At 50.8% G+C, this 23,021-nt stretch overlaps 1 protein-coding gene across 1 annotated transcript in view; it reads right to left on the bottom strand.

Annotated features, from left to right (window-relative positions):
• Positions 1-977: 977 nt before the first annotated feature.
• The window catches only part of Myom3 (myomesin 3), a 43,974-nt gene continuing 21,930 nt past the window's right edge, over positions 978-23,021 (bottom strand). Inside the window, exons 16-37 of the mRNA XM_020155813.2 lie at positions 22,626-22,800; positions 21,417-21,538; positions 20,853-21,040; positions 20,512-20,638; positions 18,995-19,173; positions 16,491-16,605; positions 15,528-15,684; positions 14,836-14,945; positions 13,299-13,343; positions 12,528-12,664; positions 10,694-10,838; positions 10,504-10,563; positions 10,108-10,175; positions 9,176-9,286; positions 8,511-8,598; positions 8,015-8,053; positions 7,677-7,785; positions 6,139-6,302; positions 5,628-5,664; positions 5,457-5,479; positions 3,516-3,571; positions 978-2,393 (exon numbers count right to left, since the gene is read on the bottom strand). Coding sequence (XP_020011402.2) covers positions 2,130-2,393; positions 3,516-3,571; positions 5,457-5,479; positions 5,628-5,664; positions 6,139-6,302; positions 7,677-7,785; positions 8,015-8,053; positions 8,511-8,598; positions 9,176-9,286; positions 10,108-10,175; positions 10,504-10,563; positions 10,694-10,838; positions 12,528-12,664; positions 13,299-13,343; positions 14,836-14,945; positions 15,528-15,684; positions 16,491-16,605; positions 18,995-19,173; positions 20,512-20,638; positions 20,853-21,040; positions 21,417-21,538; positions 22,626-22,800 — 2,519 coding nt within the window. The 3' untranslated portion in view covers positions 978-2,129. The remainder of the gene's footprint in view (positions 2,394-3,515; positions 3,572-5,456; positions 5,480-5,627; positions 5,665-6,138; positions 6,303-7,676; positions 7,786-8,014; positions 8,054-8,510; positions 8,599-9,175; positions 9,287-10,107; positions 10,176-10,503; positions 10,564-10,693; positions 10,839-12,527; positions 12,665-13,298; positions 13,344-14,835; positions 14,946-15,527; positions 15,685-16,490; positions 16,606-18,994; positions 19,174-20,511; positions 20,639-20,852; positions 21,041-21,416; positions 21,539-22,625; positions 22,801-23,021) is intronic.

Below are 23,021 nucleotides of genomic sequence, written 5' to 3'. Positions count from 1 at the left end.
CATCTCCTCTAGTCATCTTGTCTCACTGTAGGCGGTAAAAGAAAAAGAGGCAGGGGTAGAGGTCACAGTCCAGGGGACCGCCTCACAAAAGCCTGAGAGATAATCACAGAGCAAACAACATGTCCCCTCACCGACACCTTACAGCCACAATATTAAAGGCCCATTCATCATCTATCACAGTTCCTTTTACCCAGTATATCATGTGTACTTTTCACCAATAAAAACCTACAAGGCAGATAAAAAAGGCAAAACACACAGAAGAGACAGAGTTAATATTAGAACCAGACTTAGGTTTGCTGAGGATATTGGGATTATTACACCTGGAATTAAGAAAACACTATATTAATATGCAGCTGAGCAAGGACCAGTTCTTGCTCCCAAACTGGCTTGTCACATCATGAAGCAACCAGCGTCCCCAACCCCATGAGGTCCTGCCTAGAGTTTCATCTTAGAGTGTAAACACAACCTGTAACAACAGGGGGCGCTCACAGCACGTTCCAACACAGGAAAGAAATCATTGAAAGATTGCAAGTCTGCAAGTGGGAGAGTGTATTAGGGTGGAGTCTTGTCCCATCTTCTTGGGGACAGCAAGGCAAAGGAGACTAGAGTTATGGGAAGTCATTTAAAAACTGTCAGCTGGAAGGGCTCAAAATTATCTTTCAGCCGTCTTGTTTTATCGATGGGAAACTGTGGCCTAAGAAAAGTGTTTTGCAGGCTCCCACAGCAAGTGGGTGGCAGGAAAGGCTTTTAAGCCCAGAGGTGTTTGCCTTTAAGACTTCAGGTCCCAACATTCTAATCTGTACCTTCCCGCTCCTCCTCTCCAGCAGAGGTCTCACTGAGCCCAGAATGTGGCCTGGTAGTGCTAACAGGCCACACCCCATTCCCCCATGAGTGTGTAGCTGGTGGGCAGAGGGATGATTTGATCTTTTAATTTGGAAGTCATTTCAGAAATCAGAGGCAGGCGCTAACTACTGGCGTTGGGAGTACAGGTGGTTTTTATTTTTTCCTTTATAATTTCCAGGGTTTTCTAAAAATTTACCACAAACATCTATAATTTTATACTACCCCCATCTTATCTTTTAAAAGGAGGAAACTGGAGGGCAGGAAAATGCCCAGCTCTGTATCGAGATCCACCAAGCAAGGTCAACCAGCATCTGTCCCACTGGGCTGCACACCTGGCATCCAGAGTCACCCAGGCAGCCTCACCCCTCCTCTCCCCTTTGCTCCTACCATGCCTGCTCCTGACGTGTCTTTCTCCCACCTCCATGGCCAAATTGGACTCATTGGCAGGGTCCAACACCAGTTCTACCCAGTATGGGAAGTTCCCCTCAACTGTGACAATCATCCGTCTCTCTTCTCTGCCCACTGCTGTCACTTTACTTAGATCTGTCTTATACTCTTCATCATCTCCTGCCTTGTCCTGGAGTTATTTGCATCCAGGTCTTCCTCCCTATTGGACAGAGTCCTTCTCATGGGCGGGAACTGCGTGTCATTTATCTTTATATTCCCGGTGTCATTTGCAATCAGAACATGCTGGACTTCCAGTGTTTGTTGAATTTGTGAGAATGGAAACAATCAGATCTTAAAAGAGGAGAACTGTGCTGACTGGTTTATGGCAGGTTCATTAACCTGGGTAATACTGACATTCGGGGCTGGATAATTTATACAGGGGTTGCAGTGTTTATTTAGCAGTATACATGGCCTCATGTGACTAGATACCAATAGATACCTCCGGTTGTGACCATCAAAAATATAAACACTGCCAACTGTCCCTCTGCAAAGCAAAGATGCCTCTGGTTGAGAACACTGGCAAACCAGCCCTAGACTGGGTAGGAATGCCCGTTTGATAGATGAGAAAGTCAGGGCTCAGGTAGAGCTGAGTAGAGACTCAGTCTTGCATCTGAGTTTCCTATTCCAAGTCCTGGGCCTGCCCGCCACCCTGGAGGCCTCTCAGGACCCCAATGAGATCCTTGCTTCTCCCCTTTGGTGTGTCCACTCCACCCCCTCCCTCATGCACTGGGTTCCACCCTGTCCCCTTCTCTCTGCCCCACCCTGTGACCGGAGCCAGGCTATGTCCTGGCGGTTGACCCCGCTGGCCCATGCAGTATGGATCTCATGGGCTGTACCCATCACATCTTCTTTAGTTCCTGGGGTTCATCCCCGTGTTTGAACACACTGATGGTGACCTGGCCCGTCTCCGAGCCATACTTGTTCTTGACGAAGACACCATAGCGCCCGCTGTCCTCACTGGTGACCTTCTTGATGGTGATGGTGACCTCTGTTCCCTTCACCTCCATGTGGTAGCGGTCAAGGAAGGTGACAGGCCGGTCATTCTTTAACCAAGAGATTTCAGGAGCGGGGTCTCCTGAGATGACACAGGTCAGGCACAGGGTCTGTTTCAATGGACAGGGAGAGAAAAGTCTTATCTCTTTGTAACTTGAACTTGGCATTCACCTTCATACCCTTTGAGAGCTCCTAATACAGGCAGATTCTTGGAACAAATTCATTATGTGTGTTTTATTGTAACCCATAAAGGGAGACACATTTTATTTCAACCTCACATTCTCCATCCTCAACCTTTCTACAGGAATATGGACTAGTTAGAATTTTAGACCATTCTCACTCTAGCAAGTTCCTGGCCCAGGATGGCCTGCACTTTGCCTTATTGCTTTTTGTAATCCAGATGTCGTTGTGATTTTACCACACGAGTAAGATTATACAGCTTTGGCACAAAGATTTATGAGCTGAGTTTGAAAGTTCTTGAACGAGTTCTAGTGCACAGCACTGTAGTGTAATGATTAAACATTCATGCCCTGGAATTGGGTATAAATCTCAGCTGTACCCCTTCAGGTTGCATAATTTTAGATAAGTCCCTTGACTACTCTGGGTCTCAGTTTTCCCAGTTATCACGTGTGGCTAGTAATAATAGCCTATTTCCTGTGGTTGCCTTGATGATAAAATATGTAGCCACTCTGGAACAGCACCTGATGCAAAGCAAGCACACACATGGTAGCTGTAACTTTTTTTTTTTTGGAGACAGGAGTTTTGCTGTGTAGCCCAGGCTAGCCTAGAACTCATGATCCTCCTGCCTCAGTCTCCTTAGTACTAGGATTACAGGTGTGCACCACCACACCTGGTTTGTGGCTGTGAGTTTTGGAAGCACTAGGCTTATATGATCCTGGCCCTAGAAAAGATTTTTTGTCATTGTCTAGCTGAACTCCTGCAGAAACTGAAGTCACAGACACGGTCTGTGATACTCAGAGCTGTCTAGAGAGACGGGGTGGAGTTGGGTTGAGCACCACCCAGGTCTGACCTGAGCTTGTTGGCTTTCCTTTATATACAAGTGCTTAGTGAGGTGTGGTCACTTGATCAATTGGTCAGGTCCAGCCTCTCTGGCCAAATGGCCACCACTGGTTCTTAAATCCACAGAATCACACTGCTCATGATCTGGGATGGACTTCTTGCTCAGAGGGAACTTGGGGGTGTCTCCTGGGTGTGGCCAGGAGGGTCTGTACCTTATCTTCCATGATGGTGGCCACATCCGGCAGTCCCCTCACTACCTTGGCACGATCTGGAAGGGAAATGAGAGACCCAGTAGTGAATGTTCTCCTGCTAGCTGCTCCCTGTGCAGGTTTCTGTGGAGCTGACCGTTTTTATTTATTTATTTGGCAACACTGGGAATTGAACTCAGGGCCTCATGCTTGCTAGGCAGGTGCTCTACCACCTTGGCCACACCCCACTCCATTTTTCTTTATTTTTCTGATAGGGTCTCACACTTTTGCCTGGGCCAGTGTCGGGCCGTAGTTCTCCTACCTCTGCCTCCTGCTTAGTAGGGATTACAGGCATGTACCACTACACCTTGCTCCTTTTTGATAGGGGTCTCAATAACTTTTGCCAAGGCTGGCCTGAGACCAGGATGCTCCTATCTCTGCCTTCTGAGTAGCTGGGATTATAGACATGAAGTACCACACCTGGCCTTGAGTTGAGGGTCATTTTCTTCTCTCTATTTCTGTTATTTTGGATGGGAGTCTTTAAAAATGTGTAATATGCTTCCTTGTCTTCACAAGTGGAATTTGTGGAACTTGGTGTGTTTCTGCCATTGATTTGAGGTTGTTATGAGTGGGGGTACCTGGAGATAACAGTGAAGTGTCCCTATTCTCAAGAACCAGGAAGAAGGTCAATGAGATTGTTCTGAACTTAAACTGGCAAAATCTCCCTAATGGTGTGGCCAGTCCACTAAGGGAGTGGACTGAGAGGAGGGCAGGAAAAGCGGGGCCTGGGCTTCTGGAACACCCTGACTCTGATCCAAGGAGGAGGCGGCCAGTGTGGTTGGGCAGGAAGAGGGTGTGGTTGTACTCACTAGGCAGAAAGACAAATGTGTGCTTACACTGCAATGGAGGCCATGGGAGAGAAGGGGGGTCAGCCAGCCTAGACTATGCATTCCAGAAGTACAAAGAGCCCTATTGAGATGGTATCTGTCCAGGGATGAAAGCAGCAGAACCCCGTTTTGGGGATGGAGGCCCTGGAGGAGGCCACTGTCATGGGCAGAAATTCTCATCAGCTCTCCAGAGTTTGGGAAAGTAACCACTTCCCCCACTCAGTGATTCCACAAAACCTGGCAACCATAGGTTGGCGGGTTCAACTTCTGTGGGGTCCTGGAGAGGGTGTCCTATCCAGAGACATAGCACGCCAGGGTGGGAGGGGTTGTTCGTGCTGGGCACATGGTTGGATGCGGTGTGAGAGCCTCCTTTGCCCTGAGCTGTCCCCTGTCCGCTGAGGTGGCTGATCCCTGCAAGGCTTCCTCATTTCATGACTGTTTTTACACCTGATTGTCCAGACTGCGGTTACGAACTCAGGCCTGCCCCTCCTGTCAACCGGGGCACTCGGGGACAGTACTCCATGCAAGGAGGTGCACAGACATCCCAGGGCTGAAGGTCTCAGTGCTACTGTTTCTCAGAGCTGTCTAGGTTCTTTCCTTGTGGTCAGGCTGGCAGGGCTCCTGCACTCTTTCCCTCATTGAAGTCCCTGAGAGCCAGACTGGCTGGTGGACCTCATGGGTGGGGTAAGCATGAGCTCATAGACTTGGTAGTGGTTCCCTGACAGTTCAGAAGTGGTACCACATCCCTCTAGGCTTGGACCTGCCCCGAAGGCCTCAGCTTTAAGGCTGTCCCCTTCCCACAACCTGCTCAGGAAGCCCAGTCTGGTCTCTTTCTTCTCTGTTTCCTGCCTTTGTGTCCCACCAACAGTGCCATGTGCCTGCTCTGCACAGGCCCACGCCAGCTATGTCCAACCCCAGGCTCCTTGTCTGTCTTCACTCAGGCGCTGCCCAGACCTCCCCAGAGCCACACAGAGCCTGCCAGGGAAGCTGGGACTTCAGCAGGCTGCCAGGAGGCCTGAGCTCCGGGGAAGGGTGTCCAGACTCAGGAACGAAAGCAACAGAAACATCTGGGACTTACTCTTCTCAATGATGGCCAAGGCCCTGAAAGACAGGAGTGGGAACAAGGTGAGGTTCCATTTGTTCAAGGCCAGTCCTGCCCCAGTTGGGGTGAGGGGGTGACAAGGGGCTGGCTGGGGGTCCCCAGAGCGGTTGTCATCACAGTTCATGCTACACCCCAGGGGAAACTTACTTCAGTCTCTGGTGTTCAGCCAAGGCATCATCAAAAGCTGCAAGAAGGGCAATGGGGAGGGGGAGCATCAGTGCCTCTGCTAGGTGACCCCCAGGGACAGGGCTTACTGCCAACTGTCCACATTCCTGTATTCTCTTGGAGCAGGGCTAGGATTGGGGAAATGGGAGTCCCCCCAAATCCCACGGGATTTTCCTTCCTTCCTTTTTCCTTCCCTTCCTCCCTTGTCCCCCTTCCTCCCCTCCCCTCCCCTCTTCTCTCTCTCTCCCCCTCCCTCCCTTCCTTATCTCCCTTCCTCTCCTCCCCTTCTCTCTCTCTCTCTCTCTCTCTCTCTCTCTCTCTCTCTCTCTCTCCCCCTCCCTCAAGGGTCTTGCTATATAGCCCAGGCTGCCTTTGACTCATGATCCTTCTGCTTTTGACCCTTAAGTGCTGAGATTACAGGTATGTACCACCACACCATCACCCTAGGGTTTCTGAACAGGTTTCTCGGCAGACATACAGGTGGTTGGCTCACCTTGCCCTGAGAGATCTGCAGAGAGCTGCCGGATTTCCTTCCCAGCAGTTATTTCCAGGGTGTACTTGCCCTTGTCTGAGTCCTTGGGGTCTAGGATATGGAGCCAGATCTCATCCAGGGTGGTGCCCGCCCTTACCCTGTCACCACTCTCCAAGCGCTTGTCTCTGAATGTGAGGGCAGAGAGTAGCTAAGGCCGGCAGTCCCAGGTCTACAGACTGCCCCACCCCAATCCCCTCTTTGGGGGTGCTGCTCCAGATCTGTGGGCTGAGGGTGGTGACCATCCATGAGACATTCAACACATATGCACTCACTCATCCATTCATTCATCACTCAGCCTCCATCATCCATCTAGCAAGTCTTAAGGTGTACCAACTATATGCAAATGTGGGATTGACATCTGTGATTTGTCCTGCTGGAGGGACTCTGAGAAAATAGCACTGCAGAGGTGCTGACTACCACATCCCCCACCCTCAGGAGCCCCTTCCTCACCTCTTCCTTCTCATCTTAAACCCTTCCAGAGATTCTTTCCATGATCACTTTTCCTAACCTTGGAAATCAAATAAAGTTAAGCCCTCCACTTCCTTTTTGTTTTTGTGGTACTGGAGTTTGAACTCAAGGCCTGTACCTTGAAGCACTCCACCAGTCCTTTTCTGTGATGTTTTTTTTCGAGAAAGGGTCTCGTGAACTATTTGCCTGTGCTGGCTTTGAACTGCGATCCTCCTGATCTCTGCCTCTTGAGTCGCTAGGATTACAGGCGTGAGCCACCGGCATTCAGCTTCTTCTACTTTACTTAAATTTAATTCCTGAAGACACCTAGCTCATGTCCCCAATGTTCTGTTGCCTAAGCCTCTTGCCATACTCTCAGAAATCCTGGCTACAGAAAGAACCCCATGGTCCTGAAGCTCCATCTGACCTTGACTCTCACTCATTTGGCAAATTGACCAAGCCAATCCAGACTTCCCTATAGAATAGCTGCGTAATGTCTGCTCCACGAGGCTGAGGCATGAGCACGATAACAACACAGGAAATTCTGCTCTGAAACCGTCTGAGGTGACTTGGCTCCTGGGCTGAGTCTCTGTGGAACCCTGATCTATCTTGTCTCCAAGCCCTGATCCTCAGGTTTGTCATTATCCCCACATGTCCCTCTGTCTGTTCCTTGCCCCTAGGCCTGGCTGCCTGAGTTTGTTAAGGCTGCAGAGGCTCATAGAACACTGTTACCACATGGCCATCTGGTTCCTGCATCCCTTATCCCCTAGTTCCTAGATACTGATACTGCTCTGAGACCACGATATGTCTGTGTCTATGAATATTCCAGAAAAATGGCCCTACCACCATAATTCTCATCTTTCCTGGGGGAGTTTTCCTGGGAAAATCCTTCTACTCTTTGACTGCTGGTCCCTATCCCCAACCCTGTCGGTGGATGGCAAGAACAATGTAAGATGCCTGCCTCTGCTACCTCCCTTGAATGGGGGGCTGTGCTGGGAGGACACCTGTAGGGCAGGTGCTGGGCTCCCTCCAGCTTGGTCAGGCCAACCTACTTGTGGAACCAGGCAGTTTTCATGTAGTCCACGTTGTAGTACTTGACCTTGCTGAAGAGCCGGATCCCCTCTTCAGTGCCCTGGATTTTCAGTGGTGTTGCAGAGAGGGCTGGGAAGGCAGGGGAGAAGGGTGAATTTCCCCTGAGATTGTGGGTTGTGTGTTCTGGGGCCAGCCTGCTTGCTCCTGCTCTTGGGGGGGGGTGTGGTGGGGACATGGGCTTTTCTCCTAGTCTTTGAGGTTGGACACTAAACTCACCCCACAACCAAAGCCAGTGGGAGACCCCATGGAGGTTCCTTGGCATCTGGGCAGGGCTGGGCAAAGAGGCAGGATCACTTACCACCAATCCTGCCCAGTTCAGTGAAGACAGCATCAAGGACTAGAAGGAAAAAGGAAAGATCAGCTGGGTGGGCTCCCCTAGGGGTGGCCAAGGGTGGGGACATTCTTGGGAAAGGCTTGTGGAGCTCAGAGCTGCCCAAGGAGCCCTGCAGGATGACTTGGGAGTAGGAGGGAGTCTGGGGTAGTCAGTGAATGGTGGAGTGGAAGGGACACCATGGAGGGAGGACAGAGGCTAACCTGACAATGTTCTTGTAAGCAGCCTGGGCCCTCTGCCCTGTGCAGGGGGGGGAACTCAGGGTTCTGGGTTTATTATGGTATAGTCCAGTAAACACAGGTGTCGATGTCACATACACTATACCCCTGTACAGCTTTGGGTATTCACTTAACCTCTCTGTGCCTCAATTTTCTCAAGTGACCTGGGATCCCATAAATCTCAGGACAAAGATCATATCACAGTCTCTTGCTCCAGACCCATCTCTGACTTTGCCCGCTCCCACCTTCACTTGTGAGGTCCAGTATGGTGTCGTCTTCCCCTCGGTCATCAGAAACCACTGCCCTGTAAGTTCCTTGGTCCTCTTTGGACAGCTGGAAAGAAGGATGAGAGACAGCAGTGTCTGGCATGGTTTCCAGAAGGAGAGATGGGGAGCAGGTCAGGAGCCCTGGGCTCCAGCCTGTTCTTGACTCTGTGTGACCTCAGGCAAGATTCTTCTCTCCCTGGGCCTCAATTCACTCCTCTGGGCTGCCTCACACAGAGACATCTTTCCTGTCCTCAATCCTAGACTATGGGGCAGGGAAGATCACTGAGAGAGTAAATGAAAGCCGAGATCAGATAGGGACTGGTACTAGCCCAAGGCTGTGAAGTCAGGGTCAGGGCCAGGGCCTGGAGTCCAAACAAAGGGAAAAACCAGTAATCCTAGACCTGTCTTTATTGATATTTTTTTGACATTGATTTTTCGGTGTTAATTTTGATTTTTTAAAAATACTGCATAAATTATTACCTTGATCGAGTTTCTGGAGTCACTTACATTTTGACCCTGGGGCGAGTGCCTCCCTTGCTTCCCTGAAGTCCCCATCCTGCTCAGGACTCCAGCCCAGTACTCTTGGCGCTGCCTGGCTTGCAACTGACAGAGGGTGTGTACCTTGGAGCCTAAGCCACACTTACATCTTCAATGTGAAGAAGTCCTGCTCCCGTCTGCGGGTCGTACTGACCATCTGGTGCCTCTCTCTTCCGGAAGAACCACTGAAAGCGAGTCTCCTTCTTAGTATTGGTCACCTGAGGAAGGTGGGGGTGTAAGGGGACTCCAGCAGGCTTTTTCTTCTTAAGTAAAAAAAAGCTTGCAGAGTTCTTTTATAAATCAACTTCCTGCCCCAGGTCCTACCCGCTAAGACGTACACTGGCCCTCAGGCCAAGGTCAGCGGATCCCTTTCTGACACCATGAGTCTCTTCTGCTGGCCTCTGTGGGCTCCCACAGGCCTAAGGAGGCCATGCCTTCATCCTTGTAAGTCCAGTACTTTGTGGCGTGTCTGGCCCATAGCAGATGCTTTTATTTGCTGAGTATGTCTCTGGGGAGGCACCACCCATGCTGTCCTTTACCAGTCATTGAAAAGGGCTGCAGGGCATGTGCGCTTGGGAGTCAGGCGGACTTGGTTCAAACCTGGGCTTTACCTCCAACCATGTGGTCTCGAGCTATTTCTAGTGTTCTTATCATTAAGTGGGGATGATAGTGCCTATATCTCAGATGACTATGAGGCAGATGAAATAAATAACACTGACGTATCAAGCAGGGTTTGACAAAGCACTATTAGTCCCTCAACATATGGACCCCTCTCTGGCTCTTGGACCCTCTGGCCTCATGAGACCCTCCTACAGCTGCGGAAGGTCTAGTTCAAGGCTGATCCATTGCATACTAATCCTGATGCCTGGGCTCTGGGAGGGTGGCCTGTTTTGGGGGTTAAGTGCACCTCCCAGGAGCAAGTGCAGGGGAAGGAATTTGGGGGATGCAGTGAGCAGGGACAGCCACTGAGCTTGGGAACAAGCCACAGGTCCCATTGCACTGTGCTGGAGGCAGGCCTGGGGGTAGGGCGGGGACATGCCTTGCATGTCAGCAACACTTGGCAATCCTCTGTGACCTTCCACTGCAAAGGCTCCTGGAAATAGGGACCTGCAGGTACAAAACAGACATGCCCTGGTCAGAGCGCCAGGCTCAGCCACAGTGCCACCTGGTGGCCAGATTGGCAGTTGACGACCACAGGTTCCTAAGACACTGTCTTTGCCAGGGTGGGGACTGGGGTGCAGACTTTAAGGAGACACTCTCTCTCTTTTGGGCCACCTCTGTTCCACTGCTGTTTTGTTCTGACATGGGGACAGACTGGACTAAATTGAGGTGGACCTCCCTGGGTTGGGGGTAAGGAACCTATTAACCCCGAGGCCAGCCTTCTCTGCACTGACCAGTGGCCGAGGATTTTGGACTTCACTTCAGCAACTCTTACCCTGCTTTCTCTTCCAGTCTTTTCTCTTAGCATCTGCCTTCCTCAGAAGTTTGTCAAAATCTGTGAACACACCAGGGTGGATAGGAGAGAGAGACACACACTTAGCAAGTGCTCTGCAGGTCCCAGAGCTGGGAGCTGAGAGCCCAGGGGATGGCAGGTGGGGCAGGTGGGCAGGTGAGGCGGGGCTGACCATCGTCCACCAGGGCCAGGGTGATCTGGTTTTTAGCTTTTCCATCTTGTAGCTGAGCGGTGTAGGACCCTTTGTCATCCTCGGTCAAGTGCTGGATGATCACTTCCACTAGGCCCTTCTCACGGTCAAAATTGATTTTGCGGTTCTGGGGAGAACAAACGCCCAGATTCTTTGCATTTTTCTTGTTCTGGTAACTGCTGTGGGGTACACCTTAGGGTGTAGTTGGAATTAGGGTGGTGGCTGTAACATACAGAAACCTGGGAGGGGACCTTGCATAACCCTTTCCTGCTCACATAAACTGGGGCTCCCCAGCACCCAAGCCTGAGCACACCCCCATGCTTCAATTAATTACCACTTAATAATAAGCCCTTCCCTCTTACTGTGCCTCGTTGCTGATTATTTTCTGCTTCTTTTATAATTTAATAGGAAGAAACTCCATAAAAGCATATAATAAAAACACAGAATTAGCACATTTTCCTTTTGCACATTCTAACAGTTTAAAAGTTTTAATTCCCACTCTTAGACTCTCCCCGTGGACTTATTTATATGTATGGCTTAAGGGAGTGATCTAGTTTTGTTTTGTTCTTCTGTAGAGGCAGGTGACTATCCAGACACTGTAACTCAAGACTTCATAATACAATACTTCTGGTAACATGTGGCAAGGTCAGCATGTAATCTTTACACAGAGCTTTCAAATCTGCTTTCTCATTTGTTCTTCTTGATCCTGGGAAAACTCATCCCATTGTACAGATGCGAAAACAGAGCTAAGACAGAGGTGGAGACCTGCCAAGGCCAGACAAACCAAGGGTAGGCGTGGATTCCTAACATCTACTCAGAGCTCCTGTCAGAACCAGCAGTCCCTTCCCTGTAGTGCAGCTTCCTCCCTCCCTCCCTCCCTCCCTCCTTCCCTCCCTCTGCCCTGGAGACTGAACCCAGGGTCCTGCCCACACTAAGCATGTACTCTACCACTGAGCTCCACCCCAGATGATGGAGTAGTTATCGCCAGATGGCTACTTTGTCATCTGGAGACTAAGTTCACAAATAATGTGGGAGTGCATCCTGAACTTGAATTTTTCATGAGACTGAAATTAACTTTGTGTTCTTTTTAGTACTGGGGTTTGAACCCAGGGCCTTGTATCTGGTAGGCAGGCACTCTGCCACTTGTGCCATGCCTCCAGCCCTGAAATTGCCATTTTTTGCAAGTAAAAACAATTGAATATCAACAACTTGATCTAACCCAACCTATCTACCTATGAATTAAAACAAAAACGAGTACTCTCACTGTCGCAGAAAGAAAAAAACCATTAAAATGAAAATAGTACTCATTTTAATAGGCAAATACTCACACAAACTTCATGCTGCACTGATTTGTAATGAGTTGGTTGGAATTAAAAGAAGAAAAGCAAAAAAAAAAAAACCCACACTGCACTGTATTCAGTAGGAGTACAGGAAAATGAGTGAGCTAGCACAAATCAAGTGGCCAGCAGAATAAAAACTCTCTATTCACTGTATAACCTGTTCTATACCTAAAACAGAGTTAGGGTCTAGGCTTGGATAATTGTCAGCACGAATGTAGGTTTTCCGTCTTACAGATGTCTGGTAGGTTGTTAGAAAGTTGTAGGGGGCTTGGAAAATTCATTTGTAGAAATATCCTTTGCATTGGCCAGTATCCAGTATCCCTGCCACCCCCCTCATGCACTCCATGTGCTGAAAGTCAAGTGTCAGCTTCCCCACATCACCATAGGGCCAGCCAAAGCACGTAGCCATTTCTGCAATCATCACTGGTGGGGAGGTGCCAGCCCGAGAGAAAGCCAAGCCAGTGAGCACCAATTACCGGTGAACTGAAGATTTCCTGCTGGTTGAAGATGAGGTGCAGCTCTGCTGCCGGTGACAGCTTTTCCACCTCTAGCCAGAGCCGCACCTCTCCTTGCTCGAGGATGTCCACGTTCCAGCCTGAGATCAGCTTGATCACTGTTTGGGAGGCACAGGAGAGGAAGGATGTGCCTGGGTGGGCCACCCTCTCCATCCCCATCCCCGCTCCCAGCCAGCCCCAGCTGGACCACAGTTGACACTGGATGTGTGAAAGGCTTGGAGAACCTGAAGAAGGTTGGATTGGGCTTCATGCTAGTGAGGCAGGTGCTCTACAGTTTGAGCCACGCTGCCAGCCCAAGGAGGAGAGCTTTCTGTATGCTCACTCCGATTTTAATTAACCTCAGAAAAGCATTTCTCCTTCAAGGACTCTAGGGCTGTAGTTCTCAATCTGGCTAGGCACTGGGATCTGGGATCCCCTCTACCCCCAGGGATTCTGATTTGTCTGGGGTGTGGCCTGGGCACAAGGACTTTGAAAAGCTCCTGGGGGTTCATCACCAGGAGCCAATGAGAGAATCAGGGAGGTTAAATGATCTGAAGTCCAGATGAGTAAAGAGCCAGTAATGACAGTAATAGTAATCAGGGGTCATGGTGTTTCCTTCCCTTGCACCTCCCTGGCCCCCTGCTGGCTGTGCTTGTCCTTGGTCACAAACTCCAGTGCCCCGGCTACTTTCTGGCTCTCTGCCTGTCTCATGTGGACGGGCCACATGCACGAGGCTGCAGCCTGGCTACTTACCTGGGTTTCTGATCTCGTGGCTCAACTTCTTTAGCTTGGCCAGTTCTGGGGCAGGGAGGCGCAAAGAAGAAAACAAAATGAAACGCCAGGCCAAAGGCACCTGCTAGAGCTGTCCTAGGGTCCCACACTGTGGCATCCCAAGAGACCCCCCTCATCACCACCCAACTTGGATCACATTCTCCATAGGGGCTAATGATGAACACTGTGGTCCCGGGACCAAGGGAGAAGCTGGGGCTGCCACTGGCCCCCTCGAGATAACATGTTCTTCCTGTTCCTCAAGGTTGGATCAAACTCCCCAGAGGAGCACCTGCTGTGTACCAGGCTCTGCAGGATCCCACTAGTCCTCCAGGTTGCTGTGAGCTCAGCATCACCGTCCACCTCAGGTCATCTGAGCCCCTTATTAACCCACTGTAGCATGCTGTCCTAGTGCCCGAGGGTCTGGACCATGCACTGAGCACTTCAGTCTGGAAGTCTGCAGGCTCTTCTTTTCCGCCTTGTATGCTGACTGCTTTTTTGTGCTAGGTTTGTCTCTCCAGCTAAGCTGAGCTCTGGACCTACATGAGTGACTGGTATGCAGTAAGTACTCAATAAACACATATCACAGGGATGAACTGGCAGAATCAGAACCCATGCCTCATTTTGCTTTACAAACCTAAATCCTTAGCATGCTGAGTCTGGACTCATGGCAAGTACTCAGTCAAACCCCATCAGTTTTATGGGTGGCATCAGGTCACACAGAATCATTTAATTGTCTCTGTGTTAGAACATTGTTTCAGATGGGACAGCCAAATTCTAATTCCCCTGTCCAGATGAGGAAACTCAGGTTGAAAGGCGATGCCTCACAGCCAGCAAATTAAGGAACTGGAATTGAACCCGGGTCTCTGTGGCTTTTGCTTCTTAGCAAAATCAAAGGGGCTGCTGGGCAATGGTCAGGGAAGACAATGGGCATAGGCTGCCCTGGTTGCTATGGAGACAGCAGAGTACGAGCTTCATCTGTCAAGAACACTGGTTGATCCATTAGATGTGACATCCGCTCTCTGGTTAGCCACAGTCCTTACTATGCCCTATTTGTCATCCTCATTCCTTAGAGCCACTGGCAATTGATATTTCCTGGACTAGAGGAGTGGTTGGGCAGTAAAAATGCCTACCTAGCAAGCATGAGGCCTTGAGTTCAAACCCCAGTGTTGCCAAAATGAAAACCAAAACAAGACAATTCCTTATCATCCTTGCATTCTTATTTTTTCTAGGCTATAGAAGTTCAAAGCAAAATAATACTAAAAACAAAAGAGAGAAAAAAAGAATGTGAATTCTGCCAGGCAGGAACCTTTGCTGGTTGGGTTCACTGATGTAATCCCCAGGGCTTAGGGCAGTGCCTGGTGCTTAGTGGGTAGTTATTGATCAGCTGACTGAGTGAATGGGGTGGCGAGAGCTGCCTCATTCCTCTCTGCTTCTCCTAGCCAACCTCTACGGGTATTTGTGCCTGGACTCTGGATCAGAGTCTGTCTCTCTGGCTAGGAGGCAGGAGCGACAGCATTACCTTCCTCTGTCAGTGTGTGGCTTGCGGAGATGTCTTCGTCAGCATCAGTGACTATGACGGAGTAAGTGCCCAAATGCTGAAGGTCCGGTTCTTTCAGGATGACCTTGGACCTGGCAAAGAGAGGAGAGAGGATGCTCTGAGAGGGGCAAGGTGGCCTTGTGCATTGCAGGCGTGATTGGTGGAGCATCTTGGCTCTGGTTGCCTTAGCCCCATCCCAGACCCCAGCCAACCAGGAAGCAGGGACAGATGCCTCTTTACACTTCCTCGGGGGTCCCTTCTAGGCTGGGGCCTTCAAAGGCCACAGAGTTGGCACAGACCTGTCACACCACCCCGACTTCCTCCAGGGCTTAAGGTGTTGTCTTTATGGGAGAGGAGGCACAACACGGGGGCATTTGACAGGGGCCTGGTGGTTCAGAGAAACTGCAAGGGTAAGTCACTGGCACCAAGGCTAAAAACCAAGTCCCAAAGGTCTCCTTGAAGACTCCAAGGCAGAGGAATGCACAGTTCTGAAGAATCTTCAAAAGAATGTACCCATTTCTGCCTCTTAAGTGTTCCCTATCCCGGCTTCTCCCTGAGGTGGCAGCCACACCCCTGAGTGCAAGGCCACTATCTGTGATTCTGCCGGGCGTCTCTCACCAGCTCTGCCAGCACCCGACAGTCCTTGGTCCTTCCTCTCCTCTCCTCTCACTTACTTGTTTAGTTCATTCTCGATCTCCACCCTCTGGGGGTCTGGTGGACCCTTGTAGTCTTTGGACCACTGAAACTCTGAGGAGTCAGGGGCCTCCGGGGCTTCAAAAGCCAAGTAAATACGGCCCTCTTCATCCACACCAACCTCAATCTCCCGGGTACCTGAGGATGAGATCCAGCAGAAGCCCTGGGCGTTTATAATTCATATCCCAGGCCCACACACCTCCTCCCGTTTGGACCCCCCAGTAGCTACTATTGCACCTGAAAAAACCCAGACTCCTTGTTATGGTCCTCTTCAGCTCAAATATCACTTCCTCTGAGAGGCCCATGCTGATTGCTGTGGCTAAAGTGACCACACCCATTGTGCCATGTATTTCCTCTATAGTGCTCAAGTCTATCTTAAATTACCTTCCATTCCTACTACCCTCCTCCCCTGTACTTGAGAGCAGGAGCTGGCTTCCTCATTACTAGCTATATCCCCAAGTTCAATGTAGGCATCTTCACACATTTGTTGGATGAATGAATAATGAAAAGAATGGAAAGAGAACATGCTGTATGGTCAGGAGAGCTGAACAGGCCTGTCATATGGCTAGCTATGATAAACATGCTAGCTTCAATAAAGTTAATTCTAAAGTGTGAGGACCTAGGACAACCTCTGGCATGTATAGCAGGAGGGACTCCAGGAGCTTGTGATCACAAGCCAGGCGAAGTCACTTGTAGTGTCTGAGATGGAGCCATAAGGAGTAGCATGAGTTCATGCAAATGGCATAGAAAGAGGCACACTCCTATCTGGGCCCCACAGGCATGAGTGGGGGCGTGGAAGGGGAGGAAGGTGGAGTGGGAGGGGAAGAGCCCCCAGACCCCATCCTTCAGCTATGATCCTCATGCATCCCTCCCACCCCCAAGCTCCATCCAGCCCCGAGGGCAGAGCCCAGCAGTGGAGCCCTGGCACCCTCCGGCCACCCTACCTGGCTTGTCCTCCAGGAGTACGGGGTCAGTGGGCATGGACGGTTGTCCCAGCCCAGCTGAATTCATGGCCTGTACTTGGAACATATACCTCTTTCCTGGCTGCAAGTCAGACACCTGGGGGCAAGAGCAAACCCTGAGGATAGCAAAGGTGCTTCTCCTGGAACCCTAGCCAGGGTACAGGGAGCCACTCATTGGTGGAGTCTGGGGAGGGCACAGGTTGCCCTGGGACAGCAGCAGGCAAGATGCACATTCCTCTCCTGAGTCCCATGTTTTTAATGGGCTCTCCGTCTGGCTTACGTTCGGGTACTGGCACCTGGAACCCGCTCAAAGTTTAACCCATCCTCCTCCCAGCGAGAAATCCTCTCCCTTCCCATGTCTCTGTCTTCTTCCATAGCTACCGCCCTCCATGACCAGGAGCTGGACCTGGGATCATCTTTTCCCATCCTCCCCTTCCAATTGCCAGGTCCTGCCATTTAGTTTTCCTAATGTTTTTGAACATGGCCCTCCTCTGTGTCTCAGCCACACATCAATCAAAGCTTTCTGTCTCCCCACCTGGATTAGTCCAACACTTTCTTAAATGCCACCTCTGTCCCTAGACCCTTCTCCAGACTACCCTCTGCCAATCTGATGAAGTGTAGATTTTTCAGTTGCCTTCAGGGTCAAGTTCAAATTTTGATGTTTAGGACTCAAAGTCTCCCTAGTCTTTCTTAACCTTCTGTCCTCTTACTCCTGTACAGGCCATCTTCACTCCGCTCCCCCAGTGTTCCCACAGTCATCATGTCCTTTCATGCCCCAGTGCCTGTGCTCTTGTAAGGCCTCTGCCTGGATCACTCTCCCTTCCTTCTTGGTCTATCTGACTCCAACTTAGGCCTCACCACTCAGCCTGGGCATATGCCAGGGTCCTGGGAAGCAGCTCTGACCTCCCACCTTTGGCTCTCAGAATTCCTCAGATCTCTCTCATCGTAGCTTTTATCACACAGTAGTATCATTGCCCGTTACTGATGACTGTGACAAGTTTAACTTTTTACATCTAGGACCTGATCCAGACCAGGCACAAAATGGTGCCAAAGAAGTGGTCAGTGAACAACTGAGGGCATGGCAGCCCAATCATCCCCACAAGGACACCGGTGCCATGTCACCCAGGTTGTCCTGCCTTGGCCCAGCCAGTGAGGGAAGGTGGAGAGGCCATCCATTGTGCTGGCTTTCTGGGGCCACCATCCAGCACTGACTGACTACTGTGGGGAGACCGGCCCTGTGGAATTGAAATTGCAGATTCTCTAAGGACCCATTGGCTCAGGCTTGACTGTCCTGTCTTAATTTCATTCATACAAGATTAAACACCTGCTGTTAGGGAAGATTTTAAAGCAACAGAGAAAGCTCTAAAAGGAAACCCCATCAGAATCACAGATGTGGCCTCAGATAGAGAGGCCTGAGACCTGCTGGCTTCAGGGTGCAGACACTGTGCCTGTGGAAGCAGCGCTAGTACCTGTGTGTAGCTCTGACCTGTTGTCAGAATCAACTTGCGTCTGCCAGAAATGCTTCTTGTGGCCCCTTTCTTTCCTTATCTATTTTTTTCTTTTTGTTTTTTTAAGGCAGGGTTTCACTGTGTAGCCTGGGCTGGCCTTGAACTCTTGATCCTCATGCCCACACCTCCACACCCTTGCAACTCCTTTGTTTTCTGACACATAAATACTGTGAGAATCTTTGTTGCTGGGAGAGGGGAGAGGAGTGTTTGACATTCCTTCCCTTCTGTGTATGTGGAAGTTTAAACAGCTACTGCCACAGAGAGCAATGATGCTGACAGATTTCTTACTTATCCAGAGTTTAGAGTCAGTGTCTCATTTAAATGAAGAAACACAGATCTGCGTATGTGTTCACTTATATAGACAATATATAACAGGTAGATAGGTTACATGCTCTCTGAGCACGTAAGCAGCCTGTTCTGGGTCCTGCCCTGCTTTTAGTCACATGTGATTGGTGTATGTCTGTGTCAATCTAGTTCATTCTTTACCTAGCCGCACCTCCAGCCCATCCTATTCTTTATACAACCCCCGCCCCAGGATTGCGCTTTAAGGACACACAGCAATTTATTTCAGCATCCCCTCCTAGTGTTCACTTAGGTTGCTCCCACATTCTGCCATTATAAATGATGCTAGAGTGGTCATCACTGTCCTTAGGTCTTCACACACGTGCCTCATTAGTCTCTACAGTTTGATCCTAGAAGGAGAATTTCTGGGTCAAGGGATTGTGTATTTAAATGCTGATATGACTGGCTGAATTTTTAGGGACGAGGCTGTCTAGCAGAGAGCAGGGTAAGGCTACCAGCCAGCCAGACCTACTACCACCTTGCTGTGTGGCACTTGGTAACTCACTCTCCCTCTCTGGACTTCTGCTGCTGTTAAGTTAGGGAAGTGTTCTCTGAGGGCTTAGATGTCCTATGGTTCTGCCACATACAGTGGTGGCAAGACTCACCTGGTTGAATGGCAAAGGGACAGGAACTTACCCTGAGGTGGGTGCCAGAGATGGTGTCTGGGGTAACTGGTTTCCACTCCTCAGAGCCCTCCTCCTGGCAACTGACAAGGTAGCCTGTGACTGGCCCGCTGCCTATGTACAGCGGGGGCTCCCACTGCAGCATCAGGGAGGTGGCCCGGACCTCGGACACCCGCACGTCATATGGGGGACCTGTGGAGTGAGAGAAGGGGCAGAGACATGGGATTTGGTGGCCAGGCAACAGCGAGCCAGCCAAGGTGGACAGCTGGATAGAGGAGCAGCGAGCCCAGTGGTCAGTCAGCAAGCTGGTCAATTTCTCAGTCACCACCAAGTCCAGAAGTGCCTCCTCGAGGTATGGCGGGGACCTGGCCAGCCTTGATTTTATGGTGAAGCTTGGCCCTGGGTCTGAAATAGGGTTAGCTCTTCAAAATGTGCTTAGCATGACTCCTGGAAGGTTCCCTGACCTTCCCCATTGCACCCTAGACAGCATGCATCTTTCCAGTCTTTGCCATTTTTACGTTGAGTGTAAGTGCTCAGGGTGTGACCTCTGGAGCCAGACTTTCAGGGCTCATGTCCCAGCTCCACCCTTGCCAGCAACGGGGACTCAGAGTGAGTCACTTAACTCATGTTCCCGTCTCCTCATCTGCAAAATGGGGATAATGGCAGTTGCTGTAAGACATGTTGCATGCCGGGTGAGGTGGTGTGCTCCTATAAGCCCAGCTACACGGGAGGCAGAGGTAGGAGGATGATGGTCTGAGGGCTGGCTGGGCAAAGGCTCAAGACCCTATCGTATAAACAAACTAAAAGCAAGGACTGGAGTGTGACTCAAGTGGTAGAGCACTTGCCTACGCCCCAAGTTCACTCCCCTGTACCGCCTAAACAAACAAACAAACAAACAAATAAATGAACAAATGACAGTGCTGTTTGGAGCAATAGCGAGATAATTTATGGGAAGTATCCACATAGTAAGTATCCAATAAATAGTAGTGCCCATAGCTGTTGGAAGCCTTCCCTATTGTCACTACTTGCTGCTGAGTAAAGAAAATGGAGCGGAGCTGGACAAGCTGGTGGGGTTGTCACTGTTCCTCTTTGGGGACTCGAGGAGCTCATTTGTGAGAAAGCCAATGAGCTTCTGGGAGCAGTGCACAGGGTAGCCAGCAGTCCACATTGTCCAGGGCCACAAGGGTTCCTGGGATGTGGGACTTTGGTAAACTGGGAAAGGGTTGGGCAGACAGAGTCACCCGGGTACTGCGGCCTTAGGGGTCACAGTGGGTCTATGGCCAGAACTGGAACTCAGGTCGAGTGTCAAGTAGCGGGACAGTTTGTGCTGGAGCCCAGGTGATGGCTGGTCAGGGGTCTCCAAGTCAGGCCTAGGACAATCTGCATCAAGGACTACAGGCCAGTGTGTGGATGGGTCGGGGTCTGGGGTCTGGGGCCAACAGAAAAAGCCTGACTGCTCATGGGGTGTGGCAGTTTCTTCCTCGTGGGCAGCGAGGCAGGTGCTGGACGACAGTCCTCCAGGCCCCTCACCTGGCTGGGGCATCGTCCACTCCTTGCACTCAAACAGGTTGCTGGGTGCCGACAGCTCACCGACCCCTGCCCAGTTTACAGCTCGGGCCCGGAACTCATAGAAGTGGCCTTCATGAAGATTGCTGACCTGATGGGGGGCAAAGGACAGGCTGTGAAGGAGGCAGGGGCTGGGGAAGCAAAGGGGAAGTGCCATAGAGGGGGAGCTTTAAGCAGGGCTGTTTAAATACTCTACACTTGAACTTAGCTGGGCAGTGGACGTCAGGGAACTTAAGGCCTCCCTCAGTCCCTGAGCCTCTATCAGTTCTTCCTGCCTCCCCCCCTCAGCCACACTCCAGCCTCACCTTGCAGAGCTGACTTGGGACAGGCTGCTGGCTGACCGGGTGCCAGTCCAGCTCCTCGGAATCACGCTGGTCCAGAAAGTAGCCCAGGATTTTGCCACCTCCGCGACGCCTGGGAGGCTTCCACCCAATGACCATTTCATTTTTCCCGCAGTGCAGAAGGGCAAAGTCATATGGGGCCGATGGGGTGGCTATGCAGGGCAGGGGGAGGACATGAACACAGCTGCTCCATGGGGCTGGCCATGCAACTGGGCCAAGGGGGGACATCCCTGGTGAGTGCCCATGTTGCTCTGTAGGACCTGCCTGAGCCAGCAGCAGCTGCCCCTCTGGAGGGCACCTGGTCCTCCCCACCCCCAGTGCTGATCAGAACCAGGCCTTCCATGGTCCCGGGCCATTGTTACTTCCTCCCTAGAGGGAAAGGTGGTCAGGCCAGCTCCAGTTCCCCTCACAGGGCTTCCATCCCATTGGTACTGGAATTGGTCCTTTCAAGATGTGGCGTCTGAGCCCTGGTCCCACCCAGTCCAAACCGCCTTTGGGAAATCATGAATTGGACTGCCCTTGACTCACCCAGAGCCTGTTTGACTCTGATGGGCTCAGTGGGGGCCGAGCTCTCACCCACCCCGGCCTCACTGACTGACCGGACACAAAACTCATACTCCTTTCCTGTTCTCAGCCCAGGAACTGTGAACCTGAGAGAGAGAAACGTGGCTTTTAGTGAGGTTCCAGTGGCCTGCAACTTTCTAAACCTTCTAGAGCAAACTTGTGCAATAGGATTGGAGGGTTCTGGGCTAGTTCTTCCCTAAAAATATGTCCCACAGTGAAGCCTGGAATGTCACATGGAGGACGTTCTTAGGGTGTTAAAGGATGTCTGCTGTTCTAGAGATCACTGTCAAAGTCCAACTATGCCAAAAAGGTGCCAATCTAAGACCAAGGCAGCCCACCCTGACTCAACACTACTCAGCATATCTTCAGGACTTTCTTGACCTTGGGAAAGAAGCCTGTTATTATCTGCACTTACGCTGTGATTCAAAAACACGAAGTTCTTTTAAAGACTCCCCCAAAGGGACTGTCCAGAGATGTACAAGGACACCCTGACTTAGAGGAAGTTGTCTTGTTATTTATTTAGTTCGTTAGTTTTGGTAGTCCTGGGGGCCTCACACACGCTAGGTAAGCACACTGCCACTTGAACCATGATCCCAGCCCTTTTGTTTGTGTTTTCTTTTTGAGACAGGGTCCCATTAGCTTTTCTAATTGAATGTGCAGTCCTTCCGCCTTGGTCTCTCAAGTAGCTGGGATTATAGGCAGGTACCACCAAGCCCGTTGAAATTACCTTTCTTATCCTGTCCTTTCTTGGTAAAACCCAAATTGTGGACCTTGCTTTCCCTTCTTCCTTATCTGCGTTTTCCCATAGCAAATCCTGCTCTGCCAGGGGCTCCTGTCGGCCCATGGTCACCTCTATCTCTGGACTCCTGCAAACAATGTACCCTCAGCAATTGTCAAAACAGAGACCACCTGGGTTCAAGTCCCAATGCCTCTAATTAGAAGTCATGGGAGTGTGGTAAGTTACTTAAACCTCTCCCTGCCTCGGTGTGCCATCTGCAAAATGATGACAGAAATAATTGTCCTGAACTCAGGATGGCAGTGAGAGCTGGAGGACCTGATAAAGGAGAGAACTTAGAAGGGGTCTGGCCCAGGGTACGCCCTGTGACTTGGTGGGTTTCATTCATTAGTACCGATGCCCCACCAGGGCTGGTGGCTGAGTAGAGACAGACTTACTTAGTCCCCTGGATGGGTTTGTTGTTCACTGTTTGCCACTCGGATGAACCTGTCTCCCGGGAGTAGATATAATAACCCAGGAGCTCTGTGCCGCCATCCACAGGCTCCCAGGCCAGGGACACAGAGGTCTGCGTGTCTCGGAAAGCTTGAACTTGAGCCGGAGGAGGGAGAGTAGCTGAAAAATAGAAACGTGGCCAGAGAGACAACACTGTGTTAGGATTCTTATCAGAATCGGCTGGAGATGAGGAACAGTTGGGGGAGACAGTGGATTCTAGACCTGCTGGGGGCTTTGGGTCTGCCCTGGTCCAGAAGGATGCTGGAGGCTCCCCTGTCCTAAAAGTCCTCTTTCCTCTGACCTCTGTGCAGCTCTGCCTCCTCACACTAAAGCCTTTGTCC

This window comes from Castor canadensis, chromosome 7, assembly GCF_047511655.1.
Source record: "Castor canadensis chromosome 7, mCasCan1.hap1v2, whole genome shotgun sequence".
Taxonomy (NCBI): Eukaryota; Metazoa; Chordata; class Mammalia; order Rodentia; family Castoridae; genus Castor; species Castor canadensis.
Note: the sequence above shows the minus strand (reverse complement) of the source record. Positions and strands in the feature narration are given on the sequence as shown.